The 23,715-nt window shown below is 44.0% G+C and overlaps 2 protein-coding genes across 3 annotated transcripts in view; one reads left to right on the forward strand and one right to left on the reverse strand.

Annotated features, from left to right (window-relative positions):
- Window positions 1–1,793, reverse strand: part of ALG11 (ALG11 alpha-1,2-mannosyltransferase) — a 21,310-nt gene extending 19,517 nt beyond the window's left edge. Inside the window, exon 1 of the mRNA XM_006154223.3 lies at window positions 1,710–1,793. Coding sequence (XP_006154285.1) covers window positions 1,710–1,753 — 44 coding nt within the window. The 5' untranslated portion in view covers window positions 1,754–1,793. The remainder of the gene's footprint in view (window positions 1–1,709) is intronic.
- Window positions 1,794–2,041: 248 nt separating this feature from the next.
- ATP7B (ATPase copper transporting beta) overlaps window positions 2,042–23,715 on the forward strand; it is a 94,135-nt gene continuing 72,461 nt past the window's right edge. The window contains exons 1-2 of one of the 2 annotated variants that reach the window (XM_006154226.2): window positions 2,042–2,379; window positions 2,713–2,818. In XM_006154226.2, coding sequence (XP_006154288.1) covers window positions 2,765–2,818 — 54 coding nt within the window. In that variant the 5' untranslated portion in view covers window positions 2,042–2,379; window positions 2,713–2,764. The remainder of the gene's footprint in view (window positions 2,380–2,712; window positions 2,819–23,715) is intronic. The other variant, XM_006154228.3, reaches the window with a different exon arrangement.

Raw genomic sequence — 23,715 nt, forward strand, 5'->3', positions numbered from 1 at the left:
GCGTGACCATCCCCCATGGGGGGTGATTTCTCGCTTTCTGTCTCTATGTCTCTCTCTGTCTGTCTGGTGCATGCACGCGCCCTACAGTGAAAATCTCTCAAAAAAAAATTAAATAATTTAAAAAGTACAGTAGTATTAGGGATAGCCATAATGCAATGCTGAGATGCTGTACACACATGGGTAATTTGCAGGTTTTGCAACTGAGGGCTTGGCCTGTGATGAACAGCTGGCATTCCCACCTCGGCCCCCTGCCCCTCTCTGATGCCCTGCCTGCAGCCCAGAGCTCACAGCCATAGAAAGACCAACTTGGAGGCCCTTGTGCATCGAAGACTGATTTTCCAGGTGTGGAGTACCCCATCCACCATTGCAGCGTCCATCTCCCTGTGCATTCTAGGCCCCAGCATGGTTATGATCTACGCTGGCTAGAGCGGGTTTGGATCACAGTATGAAGACACTGTTAGGGATGATTATCTCTTTCTTAAGATTAAAACAACAACAGCAACAAGACAAAACAAAAAAAAACTTAAAAGAAAAGAATAACTTTAAAATATAGTGGTGCTGGCCCAACTGTGGTTGGTGGCAAAGTGGTAGGGCTCCCTGTTCATACTGAAGCCAAGTGGAAGGCCCCCAATTCCTCAGATCTAGGTCAAACTGACACGGGGTAGGGTGGGGAGTAGGGGTGGGCAGTGGGAGGGAGAGTGTCATGGCATGGTGAGACCTATCAAGAGTGCCTGTCTCTCCTTCCTTTTTACTCATCTCGTCCCTGACTTTCCTAGAAGAAACGTTATATTATACATGTAATAAAAATTAAGGTAATAACATTCTATATCACTACTCTTGCATCAGTCAAAATATCAACAGATGATCAAGGAACAAAGGATTCAACGTAAATGTTACACTGAAGTGATGTGTTAACAGCGGTTCTGCCGAGTTAAAGAGCAGAAACTAGGAGGGAAGGACGATCTGCTTTCTTCTTTACCAAAAAGAGAAATGATAGACTGGGAAATTAATTACTAGTGGCTCAACCATAACGGGATATGAAGGATGCATATGAATAATTAATGACAGACTAAGTACAGTATGTGGAAAAGAAAAAGCTGAAGCAGAGAAGGAAGCCGGCTGTAAGGCAGGCGTAAGTGGGGGGCTGGGAGGGCGGTAAACTGAGTCCTCAACACCCAATTGGTTTCATGCTAGTTAGCAAACCCCAAAGGAAGAGGAAGACCTGCTCCCTAGCCTGAGAAAATACTCGAGATTTTAAGGTGTTATATCGACCCCTGAATGGCCTTTAGGTCATTTCTCTTCAGAAAAGAAGAAGATGGTTACAAGATGGTTGCATTTGGTCAGAACACTACGGTCTGAGCCCTCCCTTACTGGCAGCCGGCACCCACAGATGGGGCCATAAGGTCACAATGGCAAGTAAGTTCATCAAATTACCCGCCATTGTCGTTCCCCGACCCCTCCACCCTTCCCACATAAATACATCAAGTCTCTCCGGTAGGCTGTGAAGCACCTCCGGCTTCAGATCCCCGGAGCTCTTTCTCAATAAACTTTCCCTTTTCTCTTGAGATGCTTCCCGGGTCATACTCCGAATGGTGACTAAAGTAAGGCCAAGGAAGGCTATGACAAGGAAGGTCATTTTCCCCCGAACTGGACAGGCAAGTACAACCATCGAACATAAAACACCCGAGTCCACACCACCAGCCCCTCACCTCAACAATTCGCAAAAGCACAAACCCCTTTCTGAGGCCGCCATCTTCCGCCAACCCCGAACTCAGGAAGTGCTTTGTTGTTTCTCTTCTCTATTGGCTCCTGAGGAAAAGTGGGGCTCTTTACCCGCCCCCACAGGCTGATTGTGCATCTCAATTGGTTGTTGAGAGTAGCTCCCCACGCCTTCCAGCCAATAGAATATGCCAAGGCGTTGACGACTTTTGGGCGTGGCGCACCCGGGTTCCGCCCCGTTTGGAGGGACCTTGGAGGGCTGGGGGGCGTGGCCTGTGACGGACAGCTGGAGTTCCCGCCCCCGGTCCCCTCCACCACTGGAAGCCCCTCTACAGCTCCCCCTCCCCCGGCGCAGAGCCGGCCGCCCGTTGAAGACCAAATGGAAGGCCCTCGCGCGTCGCGAACCTATTTTCCAGGTGCAGAGTTTGCCCTCTCCGCAGTTGCGGCGTTTGGGACCCACGGCGCCAGGGACTCAGGCGCGGAGCCCAAAAGGGGCTGCGCGGAGCGGAGCTGACCGCGAGCCACGCCGCACCTTCCACTGAGGCGCTGGGCGAGCCCTGAGATCTGCATCTCCAGCCAGGCTCTGCGCCGCTTGTTAGTCGTCCCTCTGCGGCACTCGGCGGAGATCCGAGCACCACGTCCCGAGCGCTCCGGCCCGAGGTAGCGGAGGCCGGGGAGGGAGGGCGACCCCCGCCCTGCGGTGCCGGCCTGCCCGAGGCCACTGAGACACCGGCCTGGCCAGCAGCTTCAGAGTCCGCACCGCCAGGCCGTTCTCGGGTGTGGGTGAGAGTCCGCGTCTTACTCTCTTCTCTTGTCTCCGCGTCCCCCAGTCAGGGCGCGCAACTTTTGAGTCAACCCATAGGGTCTGGGCTGCGGATCCTCTGGTACCGTTTCCCGGCCCCTCCTAGGGGGAGAGCCTGGCCGCTCTGATACCTTCACATCCCGCACCTCTTCTCCCTGCGTTTTAACTCCGCGCTTCTCTTCGTTGACCAGGTGACGTTTGGGCTCTGAGCAGGACCAGAGAAGAAATTGGTGTCTGCGGGGGATGATGCCGGAGCTGGAGAGACAGATTACAGCTAGAGAAGAGGCCGGTCGGAAAGTAAGTTTCCTACCCCGCGCCAGTGCGGTGTGCACACACACTCGACCCGAGGACTTTCCTTCCACCTGCGCCCCAGTACCGACCCCAGGAGCTGGAGTGCGCACGGAATGGGGAGCGCGACAGTCCCAGCTCCAAGGGTCATGGGGTTTGGAAAAAAGGCATCTTTAGAAAGGATGGTCTGGAACAATCGACATCCCAGTGACGCGGGGAGGTTGCGGTGGTCAGGCCCGACACAGGTGCAGGATTCAGAGCCGCAAGCTGACCTGCTTCTTGTGTCGTGCTCTCCAAGCACTAGAGACGCAGACGCATGGAGGGATAGTAAAACCGGAGTTTATTAGGAGGAAGTAAAAGCAAGCTCCCATCAAGTTGGGAGAGGGCTCGAAAGATGGGTTGTCGCTGAGACGATGCATTTGGGTTTTTTATCCTAGTTAGAATGGAAACAGGCCTGTTTTTTTGCCTTTTTTTCCCAAAGGTATCGTCTCATCTGGTGTTTAATGCTTCTATTTTGATATACGGAAAATAAGCCTGAAGTATTTGGGCCCCAACGCTTTCAGATGCTGGTTTATTTCATCCTTTTTCTGTCCATTTTTGTGAGTAGATTATGGCCCATAAAGTTCCTGGTTTCAGTCTTGGCTCTCCTAAGCCTGGAGCTCATGTTCCTTGTCATCTTCCCTTTTGATCATGTTATCTCTGCACATTAAGCATTTTATCTTGAAGCACTATAGGAATGTTAGATAACCAGCATCTTTGCTTTTACCAGATACTGGCGGGCCCTGGAATTAAGACATTTCATTCCAATAGACTGCCATGCTGTCTCCCCTGCTGATTCCCCATTTCCCCGAAGTGTAGTCATCTGAGGTAAAATCTACAAGAGAAAGGCCATGGAGTTTCCATTCCTGGGGCCAGAAACCCTGTCTGACTGGGGCTTTTCTATTTATCTTTAGGTGCTAGAAAGGTAAAAGCTTAAAGTTGCTTTGTAAGAGCCCTAACTAATAGCTCAAAGCAATTAAGTTACTTAACCTGGAGAGATTATTCAGAGTCTGGTGCCTAGAGCCCTTTACTGTATATCCAGATCCTGCAACTTTTTTTTTAAGTTACCTGTTTTCAATTAATTTTAATTATCCAGTTAATACATTGACTTGGACTCTTAAAAAATACAACCAGTTAAAATATTTGGTACAAAAGCAAATCTGTTTTCTAGTCCTTTTCTTCAAGTACATGTCTAAATATTCAGCAAATAATTAGTGAAAAGTGTATGTTTCAGAACTATATTGAAGAGTTGAAAACTACAGTAGTTAATAAGAGAAATATGTTTACTCAGAAATTTTCAGGTTTTTGTATGTATTTTTCAGAATTTTGTTTTATTTAAATGAGAACTCATGGTGTGTATTCTCCGGCTTGTTTTCAATTTAATAATATCTTTTGAAAGTTGTTTCTGAAGTATCTTACTTGGTTTAACTTATGCACAGAATAGATGTACCATAGTTTGTTGTGGGTGAACATTCTGATTGCTTCATGTTTTTCTCTCACAAGTACACATCCATATATGTGACCTTCCCCCCACATGGCATGTGAGCTTGCCAGAGGGACAGAAAGAGAATGGGAAAGTGAGAAATCACCCCATCCCTGGGCAGTGGGGGGGTGGGGTGGCCATGCTATAGTCCCTTTCCTCCATTCTCCTCTTGAAATTTTGGACACCATGCCTGGCATGATTTTAAAGCCGCTTGGCCCAAGATCAAACTGCACTCGGCCACGTGGGTTCCAGTGCCTTCACCATGCCTCTGGCTGGCTCATGCTGACACTCAAATATTTCTTTAGGACACACACCTAGGCCTGGATTGCTGAAAAATAGACTGCCTTTTTTTTTTTTTTAAACCAATTCTATAATCAATTTAATGGCATTACTGAGCACCCTTTAGTGATGAAATTCATCTGGGTTCTGGTGGCATAGACGTAAAAGAGAAGTAGATGAGGGGATAATCAGAGAGGCTGGTAGGTAGATCATGCTTGCAGTGTGATGACTGCATTTGATCTGGGGTGTAAAGAAAGCACATGTTGAGGAAGTGTGGCATGTGCAGAGGAGAGACACTGCCAATCCCCAGCTTCCACACCAAGAGAGAAAACTCCTTATCCTTCCACCTGAAACTCAATGCCTGCTGCCTCCTTGAAATCTTCTGTAACTGCCCCTGCCTGTATTGACCTCACCCTCTTCTGGATTCCTTTGATAATAGTATCCATGAGTCCGTGTTACTGAACTTACTGTATATTGTAATAAGCACTTGATATTCCTCTTTACACAATCATTGAATCCTTTTCAAACTCTTTAATGTAGTTATTGTTATCTATTTATTATACTTATAATAAATAAATAGATACTGTTATTGGCTGACCACTATTGTTATTTATTAAACAAATTATTTTATTTTTATGTATTTGATTTAAAAATTTTGTTGTAGGATGCATGTGCTTGCCAGAGAGAAAGAAAAAAAAGGGAAAGTGAGAAATCACCTCTTGGGGGGATGGCCAGGCCGCAGTCCCTTCTCCTCCATTCTCTTCTTGGGATGTTTGGGCAGACATGCACATGGGCCTGTTGTGATTTTCAAGCCACTGGGTCTAGGACTTCAACCTTGCAGTTGGCCATGCGGGATCCAGCACATGAACCTCCGTAGCACCTGCTGACCCTAACAAATAAATATTGAAAAAATTTATTTCTTGAGAGAGAGTCAGACAAAGTACCTTCAATAGTGTCTTATACCCTAATTTTCCCTGTAGTCTTCCCAGCCAGCCAGGATCACAGGCACATGCACCTGCTGCATGTACAGGTTAAGCCTGGTTACCAAACCCAATCTTCCATATGGCTTCCACCATTGCAGAGTGGTGGGCTACCACTGTACCATTGCAGCTGTGCCAATGAATATTTTTTTGAGTACTATGTGCCAAGTGTTGTAGGCACTGGGGATACAGCCATACCACAGTCCCTTCTTCATTCTCCTCTCAGGATTTTGGGCATACACGGACACAGGTCTGGCGTGTTTTTCAAGCTGTGGGTTCAAGATTCGAACCCATAGTTGGCTGTTTGGAATCCAGCTCCTTAACCACCATGCCTCTGGCTGACCCAATAACAAGCTCATATCTGAGCTTCTGATAATGAGATGGCTCTCAGTGGGCCATTGGTAGCTTCAGGATGAGGGCCAGTTGCCAGAAACCAACTATCTGATCAGGGGTAAGGACTTTAGCCCCATCCCCTGGCATCTGGAAAAGTAAGAAGGGTTGTAGATTGAGCTAATTATCAGTAGTCATTGGTTTGATCAGTCATGCTTACATAATCGAATCTCTATAAAAGCTCTAAATGATAGGGTTTATGAAGAGTGTTCAGACTGGTGAAACCATGAAGATGCTGGGAGAAGGCATAATAAGCTTGAAGAGAGCATAGAAACTTTCTGCAGCCCCCAATCCCATTCCCTGCCCTATCCTGTTGGTTCTTCCTGAGTTTTATCCTTTATAATAAACTGGTGATGGGCCACATGGTGGTGCAGCAGTAAAATGACTCTCTGAGAGGCTGACCCACACTGGAAAGATTCTAGATTCGTGTCCAGAGACCTTCCTGACTATGCTGGGCACACATATGCTCATGGTCGGGTTGGCTGAAGCTGGGGATCGGTTTTGACTTCGAGATCCTCTTGGGGGTGCTGTCTGTTCTCTGTATCATTCATGAAGAAGGAAATAAACTTTTTTTAAAAATGGCAAGAGCAAATAAAGAATTAATGAGTTCTGTGAGCTGCTCTAGAAAGTTATCCAACCCAAGAAACAGGTTATGAGAATGACTTAACTTAGAGCAAGTGGGTCAGAAGTACAGGTGGCCCAAACTGGCCTGTTAAGTAGAGGCAGTTTTATAGGACTGAGCCCTTGACCTGTGGAATCTACACTGATTGGGTACTTAGGATCAGAACTGAGTTGTAGGGTACCCAGTTGGTGTCTGGAGAGTTGGAGAATATTGGTGTGAAGAAACACCCCACATATTTAGTGTCAGAAGAGCTGTGAGTAGAAACAGTGCACACAAGTGACCTTAGTGTTTAAGGAACAGTGTAAGAGCCAGAGTGGTTGGAGCAGAGGGAGAGAGAGGAGAATGGTAGAATAGGAGGTCCAAGTTTATCATTAATTTACAGATAAAGACACTGAGGCAGAAAGAAGTTAAATATCTTGAAGAGGCAAATCTAGGATTAAATCCTAGCCAGGACTGTCTAACTTTCTTAGGTACACAGCATCTTTATTATTTTTTTTAAGAGAGATTTTTGCTGTAGGGCACACACATTCTCTGGAGAGACAGAGACAGAGAGACACAAAGCGAGACATCATCCAGATGGCCATCCCTTCTTGTCTCATCTCTTGGAATTTTGGGGCACATATGCACATGTGCCTGGCGTGTTTCAAGCCACTGTTTCAAACTGTGATCAACTATGTGGGAGTCCAGTGATGTAACCATAATACCATCTGCTGGTCCTTACACATTATCTTATAAATGTACTTGACACTAGGTCATACTGCCTGGTATGATTATTTAAAGGAAGGAATGTACATTTTCCTTACAATTCTTGCTTCTTGAATGTGGGGACTAGGTTTGCATCATTTAAAAACGATCTCCAAAGCATGTATAAGTGCACCACAGGTGTGCTTAAACGAATGAATTGTAGTATGAGTTCCTCATGTCGTTTTCTCTTCGGAGGCCTCTCTGTGGTGTACCAGTGACCTGGTTACCTAGTCTTCAGTCCACAAACATTGTGGAACATCTTCTGTTTGCCTGGTTGTAGGGGGTTGCAGAGATAAAGAGAGGTTAGCCCCTGTGCCCCATAGGCACTGGGGCAGAGGTGTCTACATAGTACAACACCCACAGAGAAGAATGATCTGCCTTTCCTGGTAGGAAGGGACACAAAAAGAATTCAAGAGGAAGTGGTGCTTGCGTGGGTCTTGAAGGAAGGACAGGCATTGGCCAGGCACACAGTAGCATGGAGGCAAGGGTGTTGAAAACAGAGGCTGACACGTGCAAAGGTCTGGAGAACTACAAGTGGAAAGATGTGTCTGGGGAGTCAGGAGGGTCTTGACGGAGTAGCTGGAATGGGTATGGAAGGCCCTGTTCACAGGCCAGGAGTGGTTTGGCTTGGACTTTCTCCCACAGGTAGAGAGTTCAAGCATGGGGAAACAGTTTGAGACCCTTCTCCAAGGAGGGTGAACTGGGGAGGGAATTGCTGGGAGACCAGCTGGAGGCTCCTGGAAATGGTTAGCCCTGTCCAGGCCAAAGAGAAGGTGGCTGAAAAGCCTAATAAAAATCGGAAGTTGATTATCTTTCCCTGGTTAGCTGTGGAGTCACCTTCTTAGTAGAGAAAACAGGCTGTCTAGACTCTGGACTGTCCAGAGGTCAGAGGCCAATGATATGCCTTACAAGGCAGCAATACAGAATGTGGTTGCTATGTACGTAGCTGGGCCATAAGCTGAGGGCGATAAGCTGGACTGTGAATGCTTTACCTGACCCACAGTTTCCTCTCCCCTGGAAGAATGGAGGTGGCCTATGACACGAGTCCTGCATACTGATACTGTGGCATGGGTATCAACGAAGTTTCCATGTTTGGTGATGCCAGTGTTATTTCTATCCATAGGAGAAAACTGGAATCATTGCCAAGTGAAAATCTGAAAAGACAGTCACATTTATTTTCCTTTTGTTCAGACATTTTTTTTCTTTTTTTGAACCAAAGGGGAAAAATCTGAGCAGATCAAAGGTCAATGAGATAGAGGGCAACACAGAATGACTATTTATCATGATGTAACTAATAGCAAATAGGATGTCTAAAGCACCAGGAATTGTGAAATCTATTATTTCAGAATATAGCAGTTTCTCAAAGCCAGAAATTCAGGCAGCCTTGTGGTCGGTGCTATTAGTAATTTATCATTTCTCTTTTTTTTTCTTTTTAAAATTTTTTTTTTTTTTTTTTTTTTTTTATAGAGAGGTTTTGTTGCTATAGGGTGAGTGCACTTGCCGGAGAGAGACAGAGATAGAAAGCAAAAAATCAACCCCCATGGGGATGGCCACGTGGCAATCCCTTTTCCTCCATTCTCCCCTCAGCATTTTGGGCATGCACATACACATGCCTGGCGTGAGTTTGAAGCCACCTGGTCTGGGACTTGAACCATGGTCAGCCATGTGGGACTCCAGTGATGTAATCATCATGCCATCTGCTGGTCCCAGTAATTTGTTCCTAATCTTTCTTGTGCTTTCCAGTGTCTCTTACTTGTTCTCTGTAAACTTCTCGTGACTCACAGACTTTCATCACTTTCAGAGATCCCTCTTCTCAACCTCTGTCTCCCTTATTCTCCACAAATGACTTACCTTACCTTAAGGAAATTGGCCCGGGGGTATGCTTTTCTTCAGACTTCTCTCTAGGTCTGCTCACCTTCTCCCTCAAATTTATTTTGACTTATAACTTGTTTTTATCTCCTGGATTTCGTTTCCAAGGACAGGCCTGCTTTCTTTTGGGAGTCAACCCTCTGCTAGCACCCTTGACCCCTTCCTCTTTGCCTTTTTGGAACCTTTATAATTGGCATCTCTGTTCTTTCCCTTTCTCCGCAGACTTCTTCCTTTTGGCCTGGGAAGCCATCTGCTCGGCCTTTTTACTTTTTTTGTATTGCACATATATGAACGCCTGAACAGGAGTTACTTAGTTTTGCTTGTTTCCGAGCACTGTAAAACATGATGCCATCGTGCGTTTAGTCTCACAGGACTAGCTTTTCTTACTAGACATTATATATCCGAGATTCCTTGCTGTGTGATGTGCTATTGAGGGTACGTAGCACAGTTTATCCAATCTCCTTGGAGGACATTGGGTGGTTTGTAGGGTTCTGAGGTTATAAGCCGCTCTGCTGTGAACATTCTTATTTATACCTCCTGATGCATAGGGTAGTCTATTCCCTGCTTTTCCAGTTTCTTCTAGCTTTGCCTTCACTACTGAAACCTCTCTTGTTTGTTTCCAAAGGCTTAACCCCTTCAGTTCTTTTTTTTTAAAAAAAAAATTTAAGTTTTATGCTATATGGCATGTATACTTGCCAGAGAGGCAGAGGAAAAAGAGAAAAGGAGAGTGGGAAATTACTCTCAGTGGGATGGCCATGCCACAATCCCTTCTCCTCCATTCTCCTCTCAGGACCTTGGGTATGCATGCAGATGCAATCAGCTTATTTTTCCAGTCACTGGGTCCAGGACTCAAACTGTGAAGTCGGTCATGTGGGATACAGTGTCCTAACTACTATAGCACTTTACTGGCCCTCCCCAGTTCATATTTTAATGGCCTTTGCTATGGCTTGAATGTTTTCATCCCCTCTAAAATTCATGTTGAAACTTAATCATTGATGCAACAGGATTAAAAAATGAGGTCTTTAGGAGGTGATTGAGCATCCTGCCCTCTTGAATGGGACTAGGTACCTTTATAAAAGAGCTTGACAGAGGAATTTCTTTCCTTTTCTCCCCTTCATCCATTTCACCATGTAAGGACACCTCAATGGTACTATCTGGGAGCAATAGGCTTTCATTAGACCCTCAACCTCATGGCATCTCAATTTTGGACTTCTTGGCCTCCAGAACTTTAAGAAGTAAATTTCTATTATTTATAAATTATTCAGCCTTGGTAATTTTTTTTGGGGGGGGACAGGGGGAGAGTTTTTTGCTATAGAGTACATGTGCTTGCCAGAAAGACAGACAGAAAGTGAGAAATCAGCCCCCATGGGGGATGGCCATGCCACAATTCCTTCTTTCTCCATTCTCCTCTTGGGATCTCGGGCATGCACACACACGCGCCTAGAGTGAGTTTAAGCCACCGGGTCCAGGACTTGAACTGCGGTCAACTACATGGGAATCCAGTGACATAGCCATTATGGGAACTGCTGGTCCCCAGCCTCAATAATTCTTTTATAACAGTTCAGACTAAGATAGTCTCTTCATTGCTTTTTTAATGAGACTTTATTGGGCTGGCCCTTAGCACAGTGGTTAAGGGAGCCCAAGCTGATATTGCTGACCATGGTTTGAGTCCTGGCCCCCATGGCAGGAGTCATTCCCACCCTGAGGGAGGGAAGAAATGAAGGAAGGTATGAAGAAGCCATGCCCCATTAGGGGGAGGGAGTTCTGTCTCTGTCCGAGGCATGCACACCCTCTGGTAATAAATTAATAAAAACAAACAAAAAACAGCTTTACCATGATATAATCCAAGATATGCACAAACATACCGCAGTCAATTTTAGAACATTTTCATTATCTCAGAAAGTAACTCTGTACCCTTTACTTATCACTCTGTGACTCATACCTAAGCAGCTACTAATTTACTTTGTATCTATAAATTTGCCTGTTGTATATATTTCATATAAATGAAATGATATAATGTGATCCTTTGTGACTGACTTCTTTCACTTAGCATGTTTCCTCGGTTCATTGTTGTAATGTGTACAAACACTTTATTCTTTTTTATTACTAAATAATATTCCATTGTGTGGCTATACTGTGTTTTGTTGATCCATTCATCAGCTGATGGGCATTTTGGTTGCCCATGTTTTGGCTATTATGAATAGTACTGCTATAATGATTTATTATACTCTTTTATTCTGGGGGACATGGTCTCATTTCTCTTGGGTATATCACTAAGATTGGAATTACATGGCCATGTGACACCTTTATGTTCAGCTGTTTAAGAACAAACCAGATTGTTTTACATTATTTCCAGGAGTGTATGAAACTTTCAATTTCTCCACATCCTCTTTTTATTATCTGACCTTTTCATTGTAGCTATCCGAGTAGAAGTGAAGATGTATCTCTTTGTAGTTTTGATTTGCATTTCACTGGTGACCAATGAATGAGCATCTTTTTTATACGTTTGTTGACTTTGTTTTTTGACGAAGAGTGAGGAGAAGTCACCCTCCAGAGGGGATGGCCATGCCACAGTTCCCTCTCTTCTAGTCTCCTCTCAGGATTTTGGACACGTGTGCACACATGCCTGGTGTGAATTTGAAGCCACTGGGTTTGGGACTTGAACTGCAGTTGACCGTGTGGGAGTTCAGTGAAGTAACCATTATGCCATCTTCTGGTCTTTGGCTATTTTTGAAATGTCTTCCTTAGAGAAATGTATATCCAGATCCTTTGCCCATTTCTAGGTGTTTTTTTTTTTTTTTTTTTTTTCTTTTTTTTTCTTCTTCTTTTTTTTTTTTTTTGATTATATACATTAAGAGTTTTCTTTTTTTTTTTTTTGTTATTTTTGCTATAGGGCACATGTACTCACTGGAGAGAGACAGAGAAGGAGAGAGACTGAAAGTGAGATAGTACCTCCTTGCCTGCGGGGGATAGCCATGCTACAGTCCTTTTAACTCCATTCTCTGGGGATTTGGGGCATGCACGCACATGCACCCAGTATATCCTTCATGCAACTAGGTCTGGGCCTCAACTGCTCAGTTGGCCATGTGGAATCCAGCCACTTTAACCATCTGGCTGGCCCTAGAGTATTTTACATAAATAAATTCATTGCCAAATTGGAAATCATGACACTTTATTCCTATGTTTTCTTCTAAGAGTTTTTTAGGTTTAATTCTTACGCTTAGATCTTTGACACATTTCGCATTTTTTGTGTGTATATGGTATGAAATAAGAGTCCAAGTTCATTCTTTTGCATGTGGCTACAGCTGTCCTAGCACTATTTGTGTGTGTGTTAGTGCCTTCCCACTAAAGGTCTTAGTACCCTTGTTGAAAACCAGTTTACCACAGATATATAAGTTAATTTCTGGATGCTATATTCCATTGATCTATATGGCTGTCTCTTTGTTTATTTAATGTGAACAAGTCCATGCAGAAAAGGAGGGGATATATATATTTATACGTATATATATATATATACGTACATATATATATATATATATAGAGAGAGAGAGAGAGAGAGAACACCATAAGAAGATCTAGTCAGGCTGTAGTTTTTCCCTTCCAATTTGTCTTTCCTCCATTTTGCCATCCTGTCCTGACAGGATATTCTTCAAGCTTATGGGCCTAGATTTAAACCCTGGCCAACTGTGTGGGATCTGGCTTCCTCTCCACAGTACCTAACTGCTACACTACAGGGGGCCCTGTATGTCTCTTTTCGTGATGGTAGCAACACCGTCTTGATTTCCATTGCTTTGTAGTAAGCTTTGACATTGGAATATGTGAGTCTTCATGTGTTCTTTGTCAAGAATATTTAGCTAATCTGCATCCCTTGCAATTCCATATATTAATAAATTTTAGGACCAGCTTGTCGATAACTACAAAGAAGTCAGCTGGAATTTTGATATAGAAAAACATCTCCACATTTTATTGTAAATTAAGTTAGTATCTTTGGGATATTTATTTGTTTTACAGTCTACTTTTCCCCTTAGGAAAAATATCTGAGCCCACACTCTGGAGCTGGGAGTGGGCAGCCGAGGTGGGGGTAGGGGTATGAGAGAAGCTGCTCAGGCAGTAGCCTCAGTTTTCTAATCAGCTTTCCTTTCCTGGTGTGGAGGCACCACCCTGTAAGCCTGGGCTAGGACAGTTGGGGTTCCAGTGTTTAGAGCCTTTGTTCGAGGGGCTGGGTGGAAGGAGAGAGACCATATCTCTTAGCTGCATTGGCCTAGAACTTATCAGGCAGCTGGGGCAGGATAAAAAGTGTTTCCATTCTGCCCCTCCCAGGGAAGAAAGCCTTGAGTTCAGGAGGGAAAGGGAGCCCGATGTTCATAGCCTGAAGTAGTCAGAGTAAAGTTTCCATCTCCTTGAGTTGGGAATGTGGAGGGATCTAGGTTCACAGAGGACCAACTCTCACTGTTCTGACTAAACTTGGTACATCTTCTTGAACATGTTTCTTCATTTGCTGTGTGTCTTTAGGAACATTTTCAGAGGCTTTATATCAATTCTCAGAGTGACTCATACTATCATGCTGGAAGTCCCTACTCTTCCTCTGCATTTGACACTTCTGTCAATTAGTTATCATCACGTACCATCATCTCGGTCAGCAGTGGACCATGTGTATTACTATAGTCTCATAAGATTGTAATGAAGTTGCAAAACTCCTGTGGCCGAGGGACATAGTCATCATGTCATGGGGCAATGTATTACCTACCCATTTGTGGGGAGGCTCCTGCAAACAGACCTACTGCACAGCAGTTGTGTAAAAAGCTAGCATGTACTAGCAAGTACATAGTACTTCCTAAGATGAATGACTGTATTCCTGGTTTATGTATTTCTATGTTGTACTTTTGCCATTATTTTAGAATGTGCTTCTACTTTTAAGAAGAGTTTACTGTAAAGCAGTATGTTGTGTTATACCAGCAACAGCCTCAAACATCTACTGTGTCTCCTCATTACTGAACTCAAACCCAGTTGCTCACCCAAGTGCCACAAACCAAATTATGCACAAGAGCTCTATTGGCACGTGCAAAAGCAAGGAGAGTAGGCAGCTAAGGCTGAAAAGGCCCTATCCGTTCCTGCACATATTTTTTTCTTTAAAGTTTGCTAGAGGGTGTGTACACTGGCAGAGAGAGACAGAGGCAGAGAGGAAAAAAGTGAGAAAGCACCCCCCCCCCCCAATGGGGAATGGCCGTGCTGCAATCCCTTGTATTCTGTTTCTCCCTTCTTTTGGATTTAGGCACTCATGCACACTTGTCTTGCATGTTTTTCAAACAGCTGGGTCCAGGACTTGAACTGTGTAGTTGGCCATGTGGAATCCAGTCACCTTAACTATTATGCTACTGGGTGGCTCTGCTGCATGCATTTTTAAGGGTAAAATTAAGTCTAGGGAAGCTTGGTGCATGGTTAGTTCAAATATTGGTTTAAATGGGCATAATTGGGACCAGCAGATGGCATAATGGTTACATTAGTGGACTCAAATGAAGATGACTATGGTCTGAGTCCTGGACCCAGCAGCTTGAAACTCATGGGGGGCATGTGTGTATGCGTGCCCAAAATCCCGAGGGGAGAATGGAGGAGAAGGGACTGTGGCGTGGCTATCCCCCCACAGGGGTTGATTTTTCACTTTCTATCTCTCTGTCTCTCTGGCAAGTACACACACCCTGTAGCAAAAATCTCTCTGTAAAATAAAAGAGGGCCAGGAACCAGCAGTTAGTGTAATGGCTATGTTGCTGGACTCCTACGTAGTCAACCACGGTTCGCATCCCGGACCCGGTGGCTTAAAACTCACGCCGGGCGCGTGTGCGTGTGTGCCCAAGATCCCAAGAGAAGAATGGAGGAGAAGGGATTGCGGCGTGACCATCCCCTCTGGGGGGTGATTTTTCGCTTTCTGTCTCTCTTTCTCTCTCTGTCTGGCAAGTGCATGCACCCTATAGCGAAAACCTCTCAAAAAAATAAATAAATAAATAAATAAATAAAAGAGGGCATGATAATTTCCTGGACTTTCTTGATTGATGGGGCCTAGAGTAAATAATTTCTATTAAAGACTTGACTACAGTGACTTCACCTAATTTTGTACTTTCTATTCCGTGGACTCTTTATCCTATCTACGTAACTAGAGATCTTACTCCTGTCTCAGTACAATGTGTGTTTTAAACTGTTATTAAAAAAGAGTAAAAAAGTTAAAAAATTAAAAGTTCATGAAGTTACAGTGAGCTAAGATTAATTTATGATTAAAGTACAAATTCAACAAATTAATTTAGTGTAGCCTAAGTGTACAAATTTGTAAAACCTACAGTACAGTACATTATGTCCCAGGTCTTCACATGTACTAGCCATCACTCACTGACTCACCCAGAACAACTTCCAATCCTACAAGCTCCATTCATGGTAAGCACCTAATAGGTATAGTATTTTAACTGTAGATTTCTGCTTTTAGATATGGTTAACTTGATAAGTACTTATGTTGTGTATTCAATATATACAGTATCAGTACAGTAGCATACCATACGGGTCGTACCCGTGAAGCAATAAGTTAAACCACTTAGCCTAGGTGTGCAGTAGGCTATACAATCTAGGTTTATGTTAGTATGTTTGCATGACGAAACTGCGTTACGACACATTTCTCAGAACATATCCCTATTGTTAGTCAATATAAAACTGTGTATGATATTTGGTTCTATGTAACGGAAAACTGAAAATAGTGGCTGTTAATGAAATAAATATGAAGTTATGTGTCCCAAGATGATGTGGCATTTCTAGTCATGGGGGTCCTAGACTTCTCTCTCTCGATTGTGTTAAATGTGTTAAAAGAGCTAAAAGATACAAGAATCAGCAGTTGGCATAATGGCTCTGTTGCTAGACTCCCATGTAGTCGACCATGGTTCAAGTCCTGGACCCGGTGACTTAAACTCACGCTGGGAGAGTATGCATGTGTGCCCGAGATCCTGAGAGGAGAATGGAGAAGGGATTGTGGCATGCCCACCCCCCCTCCGGGGTGATTTCTCGCTTTTTGTCTCTCTGTTTCTCTCTGTCTTTCTGGCAAGTGCATGTGCCCTATAGCAAAAACCTCCCCCAAAAAAGAAAGTGTTAAAAGATATGAGGCTAACAGGTGGCATGGTAGTTAAGGGTACTGGACTCCCACATGGCCAACCATGGTTCATGTCCCGGACCTGGAGGTTTGCTTTCTCGCTCCCCCCTACCCCTCTCTTTCTCTATGTCTCTTTTTGGAAATATTGAAAATAATAATAATAAATAAAGTTAATTAAAAAAAAATTTTAAAGTGTTAAAAGATAAATGTAGGTACATTAAAATTTTAGAGTTTTGTTGAGCAGACTGTAATTCAGTTATCAGGCAATACCACACCACATGTGGTTTTGGGCTCCACCAAGGCGGCACAAGGGGAAAACTTTTGCCAGCTATTCAGGGAAGCAAAACAGAAAATGATTGTTTAGTTAAAGTGCAGTGTCCCCAGTTAGAGGTTAGTTGGTGGTCTCTGCTTGGTTAAGCTTTTACTGTTTCCATTGAGTCAGATTTTAGTTTGCATTTCAGGTGCTCGAACTATCTCAGTCTTATGGTCTCCCAGCGAATGATTTTTTAACATAGCTACAGTACAACTCCGTCTTTCTGATGCCGTGTGGTCTAAGATGGCTGCTAGGGTTCCAGCCTTCTATTTCATCTTGTGACAGCTGAAACAAGGAGGGGGCAAAGGCAAAGCCACTCTCTTTTGTTTTGTTTTAGGTTTTTGCCATAGGGGCGTGCACTCATCAGAGAGAAACACAGAGAGGGAAAGTGAGAAATCATCCCCTCAGGGGGAATGGCCATCCTGCAATCCCTTCTCCGCTCTCCTCTCCTCTAGAGATTTTGAGCACACACACACATGCACCCAGTGTGATTTTTCAAATCGCCAAGTTCAGGACTTGAACTATGGTAGGTGATGTGGGAGGTCAGCACCTTAACCGCCAGATCACCTTCTGGTCCCACCCTCTCTCTTTTTAAGGAGCCTGCTTAGAAGCCCTAACATTTTTTCCTTGTGTTTCATTAGCTGGACTTTGAATTCATTTTCAACATTTTAAAATTGGAAGATTTTACTGTATAAGACTTCAGCTTTTCCCCTTCTCCTGGGCTCTGTGATACCAGGCCATTCGACAACACTTGGCTACTGCTGGGTAATAGCTGCCTGTTTTAGGTGGGCCATGAGCTTTTCACGTGGCCACATGCGTCACCCAGCCTGTTGTATTGGTTCAGATTGCTGCCTGGCTTTGAAAGTATCTGAGCTCAGATTCCTAGCGCGGAGGTATAAAGGGGCGTATAAATGAAAGAGCCAGCTTTGCATGGAAACCTTTGGAATGTTGAATATTTATCTAAAAGTTTAGCGGTCTGTTTTATAGCAAGTGTATACGTAAGTTTTTGTTTGGCATTCCGTTATTCATTCCTTCAGCAAATATTTATTGAGGAACTCTTTAGTGTCAAGCATTGTTAGTTCTGGGAATATAGCAATGACTGAACAAAACAGATGCAGAATTCCTGTACTTGTAGAACTATATCCTACTTGGGGAGATAGTAAACGAATAAATATATGTTATTTTACCAGGTGGTAGTGGTTGAGTAGAAGCATAAGGCGGGGAAGGATGGTAGAGAGTGCAGTGTTTGAAATTTAAAGTTTTTTTCTTCTTGAGAGATTTTTGTTATAAGGAATGTGCGTGCACTCACCAGAGAGACAGAAAGACAGAAAGCGAGAAATCACTCCCCAGGGGGGATGGTCACTCCATAATCCCTTTTCCTCCATTCTCCTCTCAGGATTTTGGGCATGCATGTACACATGCCCTTCATGAGTTTAAGACACTGGATCCAGGACTCAAACCACAGTCAGCTACGTGGGAGTCCAGTGATATAGCCATTACACCATCTGCTGGTCCCCAGAGTGTTTGAAATTTAAATAGGGTAATTTGGGGAAAGTCACTGAGAGAGTGACATTTGAGCAATGCCTGTTATTGTGCCAGTAACAGAAATACCTGAGACTGGGCGAATTATAAAGAAATAGTTTAATAACTCATGTTCTAAGGGCTTCACAGAATAGCAGAAGGCAGAACTGTTAACAGAGTGCTATCTGTATCTCTATAGCATTCTCTCTGCCGCTCTGGTCTCATTCCCTCTGCTTATTTACCTGTGTAGCTCAAATCGAAGCCTCTGATCTAATGAATTGGTCATACCCAAAGACCTCACCCTGGGACACCATGAAGGAATTAAGTTTTCACTTAATACCTTTATAATACAACCAAGTTCCAACATATGCATTTATGGGGACACCCAGTCACCATCCATTAAAACCAAATTCTAAAACATGAAACTTTGAGGGACAAACCATGATCCAGACTATAACAAACAAAGGCCTTGAGGACGTAAGGAAGTGAATATGGTGTATTGGGATGAGCTGTTTCTAAGTGGAGAGAACAAAGGTACTGAGGTGGGAAGGTTTTCTCGAACAGCAAGATCAAAATGAATGTAGCCAATGAGCAAGGGAACGGGTAGGAGGGCAATGAGAGGGGGGCAGACTGTATAAGGTCTTACAGGTCTTTGTAAGGATTTTTGGTTTTACTCTAAGTATGTGGGAACCCCCTGGACTTTTTAGAGGAATGACGCCTTTTGCCTTCCACTCCAAGAGATTCCTCTGGCTTTATGTTGAGAATAGACTGACTAGGAGGTAAGAGCAGAAAGCAGGAGATCACATAGGAGATTTTTTTTTTTTTTTTTTTTTGAGAGAGATTTTTGCTATAGGGCACATGCACTCACTGGAGAGACAGAGAGACATAGAAAGTGAGCAAGAACCCCCCAGAAAGGATGACCATGCCACAATCCCTTCTCTTCCATTCTCCTGTCGGGTTTTGAGCATGCCCACACACACAATCTGTGGTGAGTTTCTGGGACTCAAACTGCAGTCGACTACATGGGAGTCCAGCAACGTAACTATTATGACATCTGATGGTCCCACGTAGAAAATTTTTTAAAAATACAGTAGAGATGTCCTAGTGGCCTGCAGCAGGGTTGTAATGGAGGTGTTAAGAAGTGGTCAAATGATCAATGCAATGGGTCGGAAAATTCATGAGGCATTTTTGCATAGAAAAACGTACTGGGACTGGCAGGTGGTGTGGTGGTTAAGGGCACTGGACTCCCACATGACTGACTGTGGTTCATGTCCCGGACCTGGAGGCTTGTCTTTCTCACTTTCCCTCTCTCTCTTTCTCCCCTTCTCTCTCACTCTGTCCCTCTTTGGTCAAATTTTAAAATAAGTAAATAAGTAAATTAATAAAGTTAAAATAATCCTTTAAAAGAAAAGAAAAACGTACCAGAATATATCATAACTATATATCATAACTTTTTCAGCAACCCAGTATTTTGAAGGTAGAACTGATAGGAGTTGTTGAACATTTACATTTGAGTTTGAAAGAAAGATGATTTTCATCAAGCATAAAAATAAGATTTTTTTTTTTCCTGGAGAAATGAAAGGAAAGAGTTGCATTTATTAAAAAGCAGAAGGATATGAGAAGAGCAGGGGAGAGGCAGAATATTGGGGGCTTTGTTGCAGACAAGTTAAGTTTAAGGAAGGTGGTGATAAAGTGTGTGAAGCCTAATTAGCCATAAAAGTATGGAGGTGTTGGCTGTAGATGTTGCTATGGTCTACATGTATGTTGAAACCTACCCCCAAGGTGATGGTTCTTAAGAGGAGAAGACTTTAGGAGGTGATAAAGTCATCAGGGCTCTGCCCTTCTGACTGGGGTTAGTGTCTGTCTAAAGGGGCTTGGTCCCCTTGCCATGTGATGATGCATTGAGAAGATGCCATCTTTAAAGTGGATAGCTGCCCTTATCAGTGAATCTGCTCATGCCTTAATCTTGGACTTTCTAGCCTCCAGAAATTGTGAGAAATAAATTTTTGTTGTGAATAAGTTACCCAATCCAAAGTATTTTTTAATTAAAAAATATTTAAAGAACTATTTATTTTACTGATTATTATTATTGTTATTGTGTTATCAGAAAAGTCCTGATGTGTTTTTCTTTTTTAATTTTTTTTTTTAGAGGTTTTTGCTATAGGGTGCGTGCGCTTGCCAGACAGACAGAGAGAGACAGAGAGACAGAAAGTGAGAAATCACCCCCCAGGGGGGATGGTCACGCTGCAATCCCTTCTCCTCCATTTTCCTCGGGATCTTGGGCACGCACGCACACGCACCCAGCGTGAGTTTTAAGCCACCGGGTCTGGGACGCGAACCACTGTCGACTACATGGGAGTCCAGCGACATAGCCAATACGCTAACTGCTGGTCTCCTGATCTGTTTTTCTATGCAAAAATGTATCATGACCTTTCTGATGACCCAATAATTTAATTTGCTATTAGGGCATGTGTAGACACCAGAGAGAGACACAAAGAGAGAGAGAGAAAGTGAGAAAGCAAGCTGCAAGGTCTGGGATTCGAACTGCAGTCGGCTATGTGGGAGTCAAGTACCCTAACTACCACACTACCTACTGGCCCCTAAGGTATTTTGTTATAGCAGCGCCAATAGACTAAGAAAGGTGGACCACACGAGATCACAAGGCATGAGTATAGGAGGGGAAGAGATCCAGCAGTCACCCCACCATTTGGAGGTGTGGGAATTAGGAGGGGCTGGGAGGTAGGAGGAAAACGAGGAGGGTGGGGTAACCCGGAAGCTGACCTTGGGGAGCAGAGACTCCTCTGGGCAAGGAGGAGGTCACTGGCAGAGAGTGCGGGAGAGATAGAGGATATAGTTAACTGTCTCTGCAGGTTAGTGATGAACCAGAGTGCTCCAGCCAGTTTGGATGTGGGTTTTATCTTATCCTTGTTTGGGTGTGAGGAAAAAAGTGTGGAGTCATTGGAACTTAGGGTAAACTGGTGTTGGAGTTTTGTAGGTTGGTATAGATGATGGGGGTAGCCAAGGAATTGAAAGTGCATATAATGAACTGTAAAATTGAAATGTTGGCTTTTTTTTTCTTAAGAGAGAGTTTTTTGCTATAGGGCATGTGTGCTCGCCAGAAAGACAGAGAGAGACAGAGAGATAGAAAGCGAGAAATCACCCCCCTGGGGGGATGGCCACACCATGATTCCTTCTCTTCCATTCTCCTCTCGGGATCTTGGGCATGCACACACACGCGCCCAGTATGAGTTTAAGCCACTGGGTCTGGGACTTGAACTGTGGTCGACTACATGGGAGTCCAGCGACATAGCCATTACACCAACTGCTGGTCCCTGAACATTGGCTTTTAATAATTTCAGTGTTTCTCTTTTTGGCCTTATCTGGTTTCTAGAACTTTATAATCTGGTTTGTAGAATATTGTTAAATTATTTTCCATTAAAGGATGTGCAGTCAAGAGGAGTTTAAGAACACTCCTTCCAGAGAGCTTGCCTAAGTATTTTTTGTTTCTGTGTCCTGTTAATAAGCTCATATAAAAGTCCTGCCGTGCTGTTTCAGCTGTGGCAGTCACCAGCCACCAGCAGTGTGAGGAGGAGCCCAGCAGCTGTCCCAGCTCTCCCTCCCACCGATCAATCCCTGGAGAGTTTTCCTGGGAGGACTTCACCCTGCAGCAAATTGTTTGACCCCAGCACTAATATTTGAAGGATTTTTTTTTAAAATGCTTTTCATACTGCCCCCTACTGTTCTGTCCTAAGTTGCCAAAAAACTCCTGAGGGCAGAACACATCCTGTGTTCTTCCTGTATCTTATGTTGTGCATAAACTTACATATTTGGCTCTCAGGCTCTAAATGACTGTCATTTGTTAACCTTTGCCTCAGTTGGGAATGACGGGTTGGTGGACCCTAGGTGGATGTGTGGTCTGTATCACACATGTCCTCTGTATGGGAACCTTCTAGGCCATTGCTTCCCATCACACAGCTTAGTGTCAGGTTCTACCATCCTGTCCTGTCACAGGATCTGGGAGCCACTGCCTGTCTTGGGAGGGCTGGCTGAGGGTTATTTTCCACCCACTGTGAGCCTGCAGCTTGGGTTGAGCTGGTAATCTTTGTGAGTGCCAAAATAATTTAACCAGATGTCCCTCCTCCAATGGGGTCCTTTGTACTGGAGGCTCTGGGAAACATGAGCTGCCCATCTGCCTCTGGGCCCAGGTTTCTCAGGTTGCAACAGGATTGTCGAGGACACTGAAGGGATTTTCATTTTTATACAGAAAAGATCTGCACAGACTGGCAAGGTGGATAGGAGGTAAACAAGATGAATTTTATTCTGGAAATTGGCAGGTGAAATCCGCATGGGTGGAAGGCAACATAGTGTAATGCAGCATAGTGTAATATAGTGGATACTTGAAGGGCTATCGTTCTAGAAGGAATTTGAGAGACTAATGGAGCACTTGCTTTGTGTTGAGGGAGACAACCAAAAGAAAAATCGCCTCAAGAGTCCAGGTAGAGAACACATTCTGGGGCTGGCCCTGTGGTCTTATTATTGAGAGCCAGACCCCACATGGTCAGCTGGATTTGAATCCCAGCCCAGTGTCTTGAAAAACACTCGGGTATATGTACATACATGACCAAAATCCCAACAAGATGGTGAAATGGAGAAGGGATTGCAATGTGACCACATAGTTAGGGTGTGCTTTCTTCATCTCTCTCTGTCCCTCTATCTCTGGAAAGCATGTGCCTTCTGGCAATTAAAAAAAGAAAGAAAGAAAGAAAGCACATTCTGATCTGTAATAGTTCAACTTACTTATTTAAATATACTTATTTAAATTGAAATATATCTTATTTAAATAGACTTAAGTATACTTACTTAACATGTTATTTGTTTGTCACCAAGTTGGGTCTGTGGACAGCTAAGATGTACGATTCCTGTGTTCCAGGAACTTACCCTGTTTCCCAGAGCCAAACACACACTTGGCATCAGTAATAAGTGTGGATGTCTCTGATTGCAGCCTCAGTGGACACAATTGTCTTCCGATAATGAGAAAGGCTGAGTACCTGCCAGCTCCAGTGGTGTTGACATTAGTGATGTTGGCATTCCAATAAAGGCAAGAGCCCTGTCTTCTACAGTGGCTGAAGGAGACTCCACAGAGAGGCAGGACTTAAAGTATAGGGAGGGTTAGCTGGAGAGAGAAGGAAACCTAGGAAACAGGTGTAAGGAAAGGGGAAGGTGCCAGAAAGAGGAGTTTGGATTTTTAGTTCTGTAGGCTGGGAATACGGCTCATGCCTTGGCTGTTTTGCAGGTTCCTTAGATTCTTTGGGAACAAAGGGGAATCCATTATTTTCACCCTTAGCTTATCCATTACCGTGTGCCTAGTCTGCCACTCTGGAAGTGGTATTGTCACTCCCAGTCCCGCTCTTGGCGTAGTCTGCTGTGACCCATTGATTACTGAGCCTGGAGGGCCTTATTTGTTTAATCTCACTCCATAATTAATTTTCTCTGCCCTGTGAAGTCCCTGTAATCCCTTCCTCCTAGTTTTTATTTTCATTCCT

This window comes from Tupaia chinensis, unplaced genomic scaffold (genome assembly GCF_000334495.1).
Source record: "Tupaia chinensis unplaced genomic scaffold, TupChi_1.0 Scaffold000402_1, whole genome shotgun sequence".
NCBI lineage: Eukaryota > Metazoa > Chordata > Mammalia > Scandentia > Tupaiidae > Tupaia > Tupaia belangeri.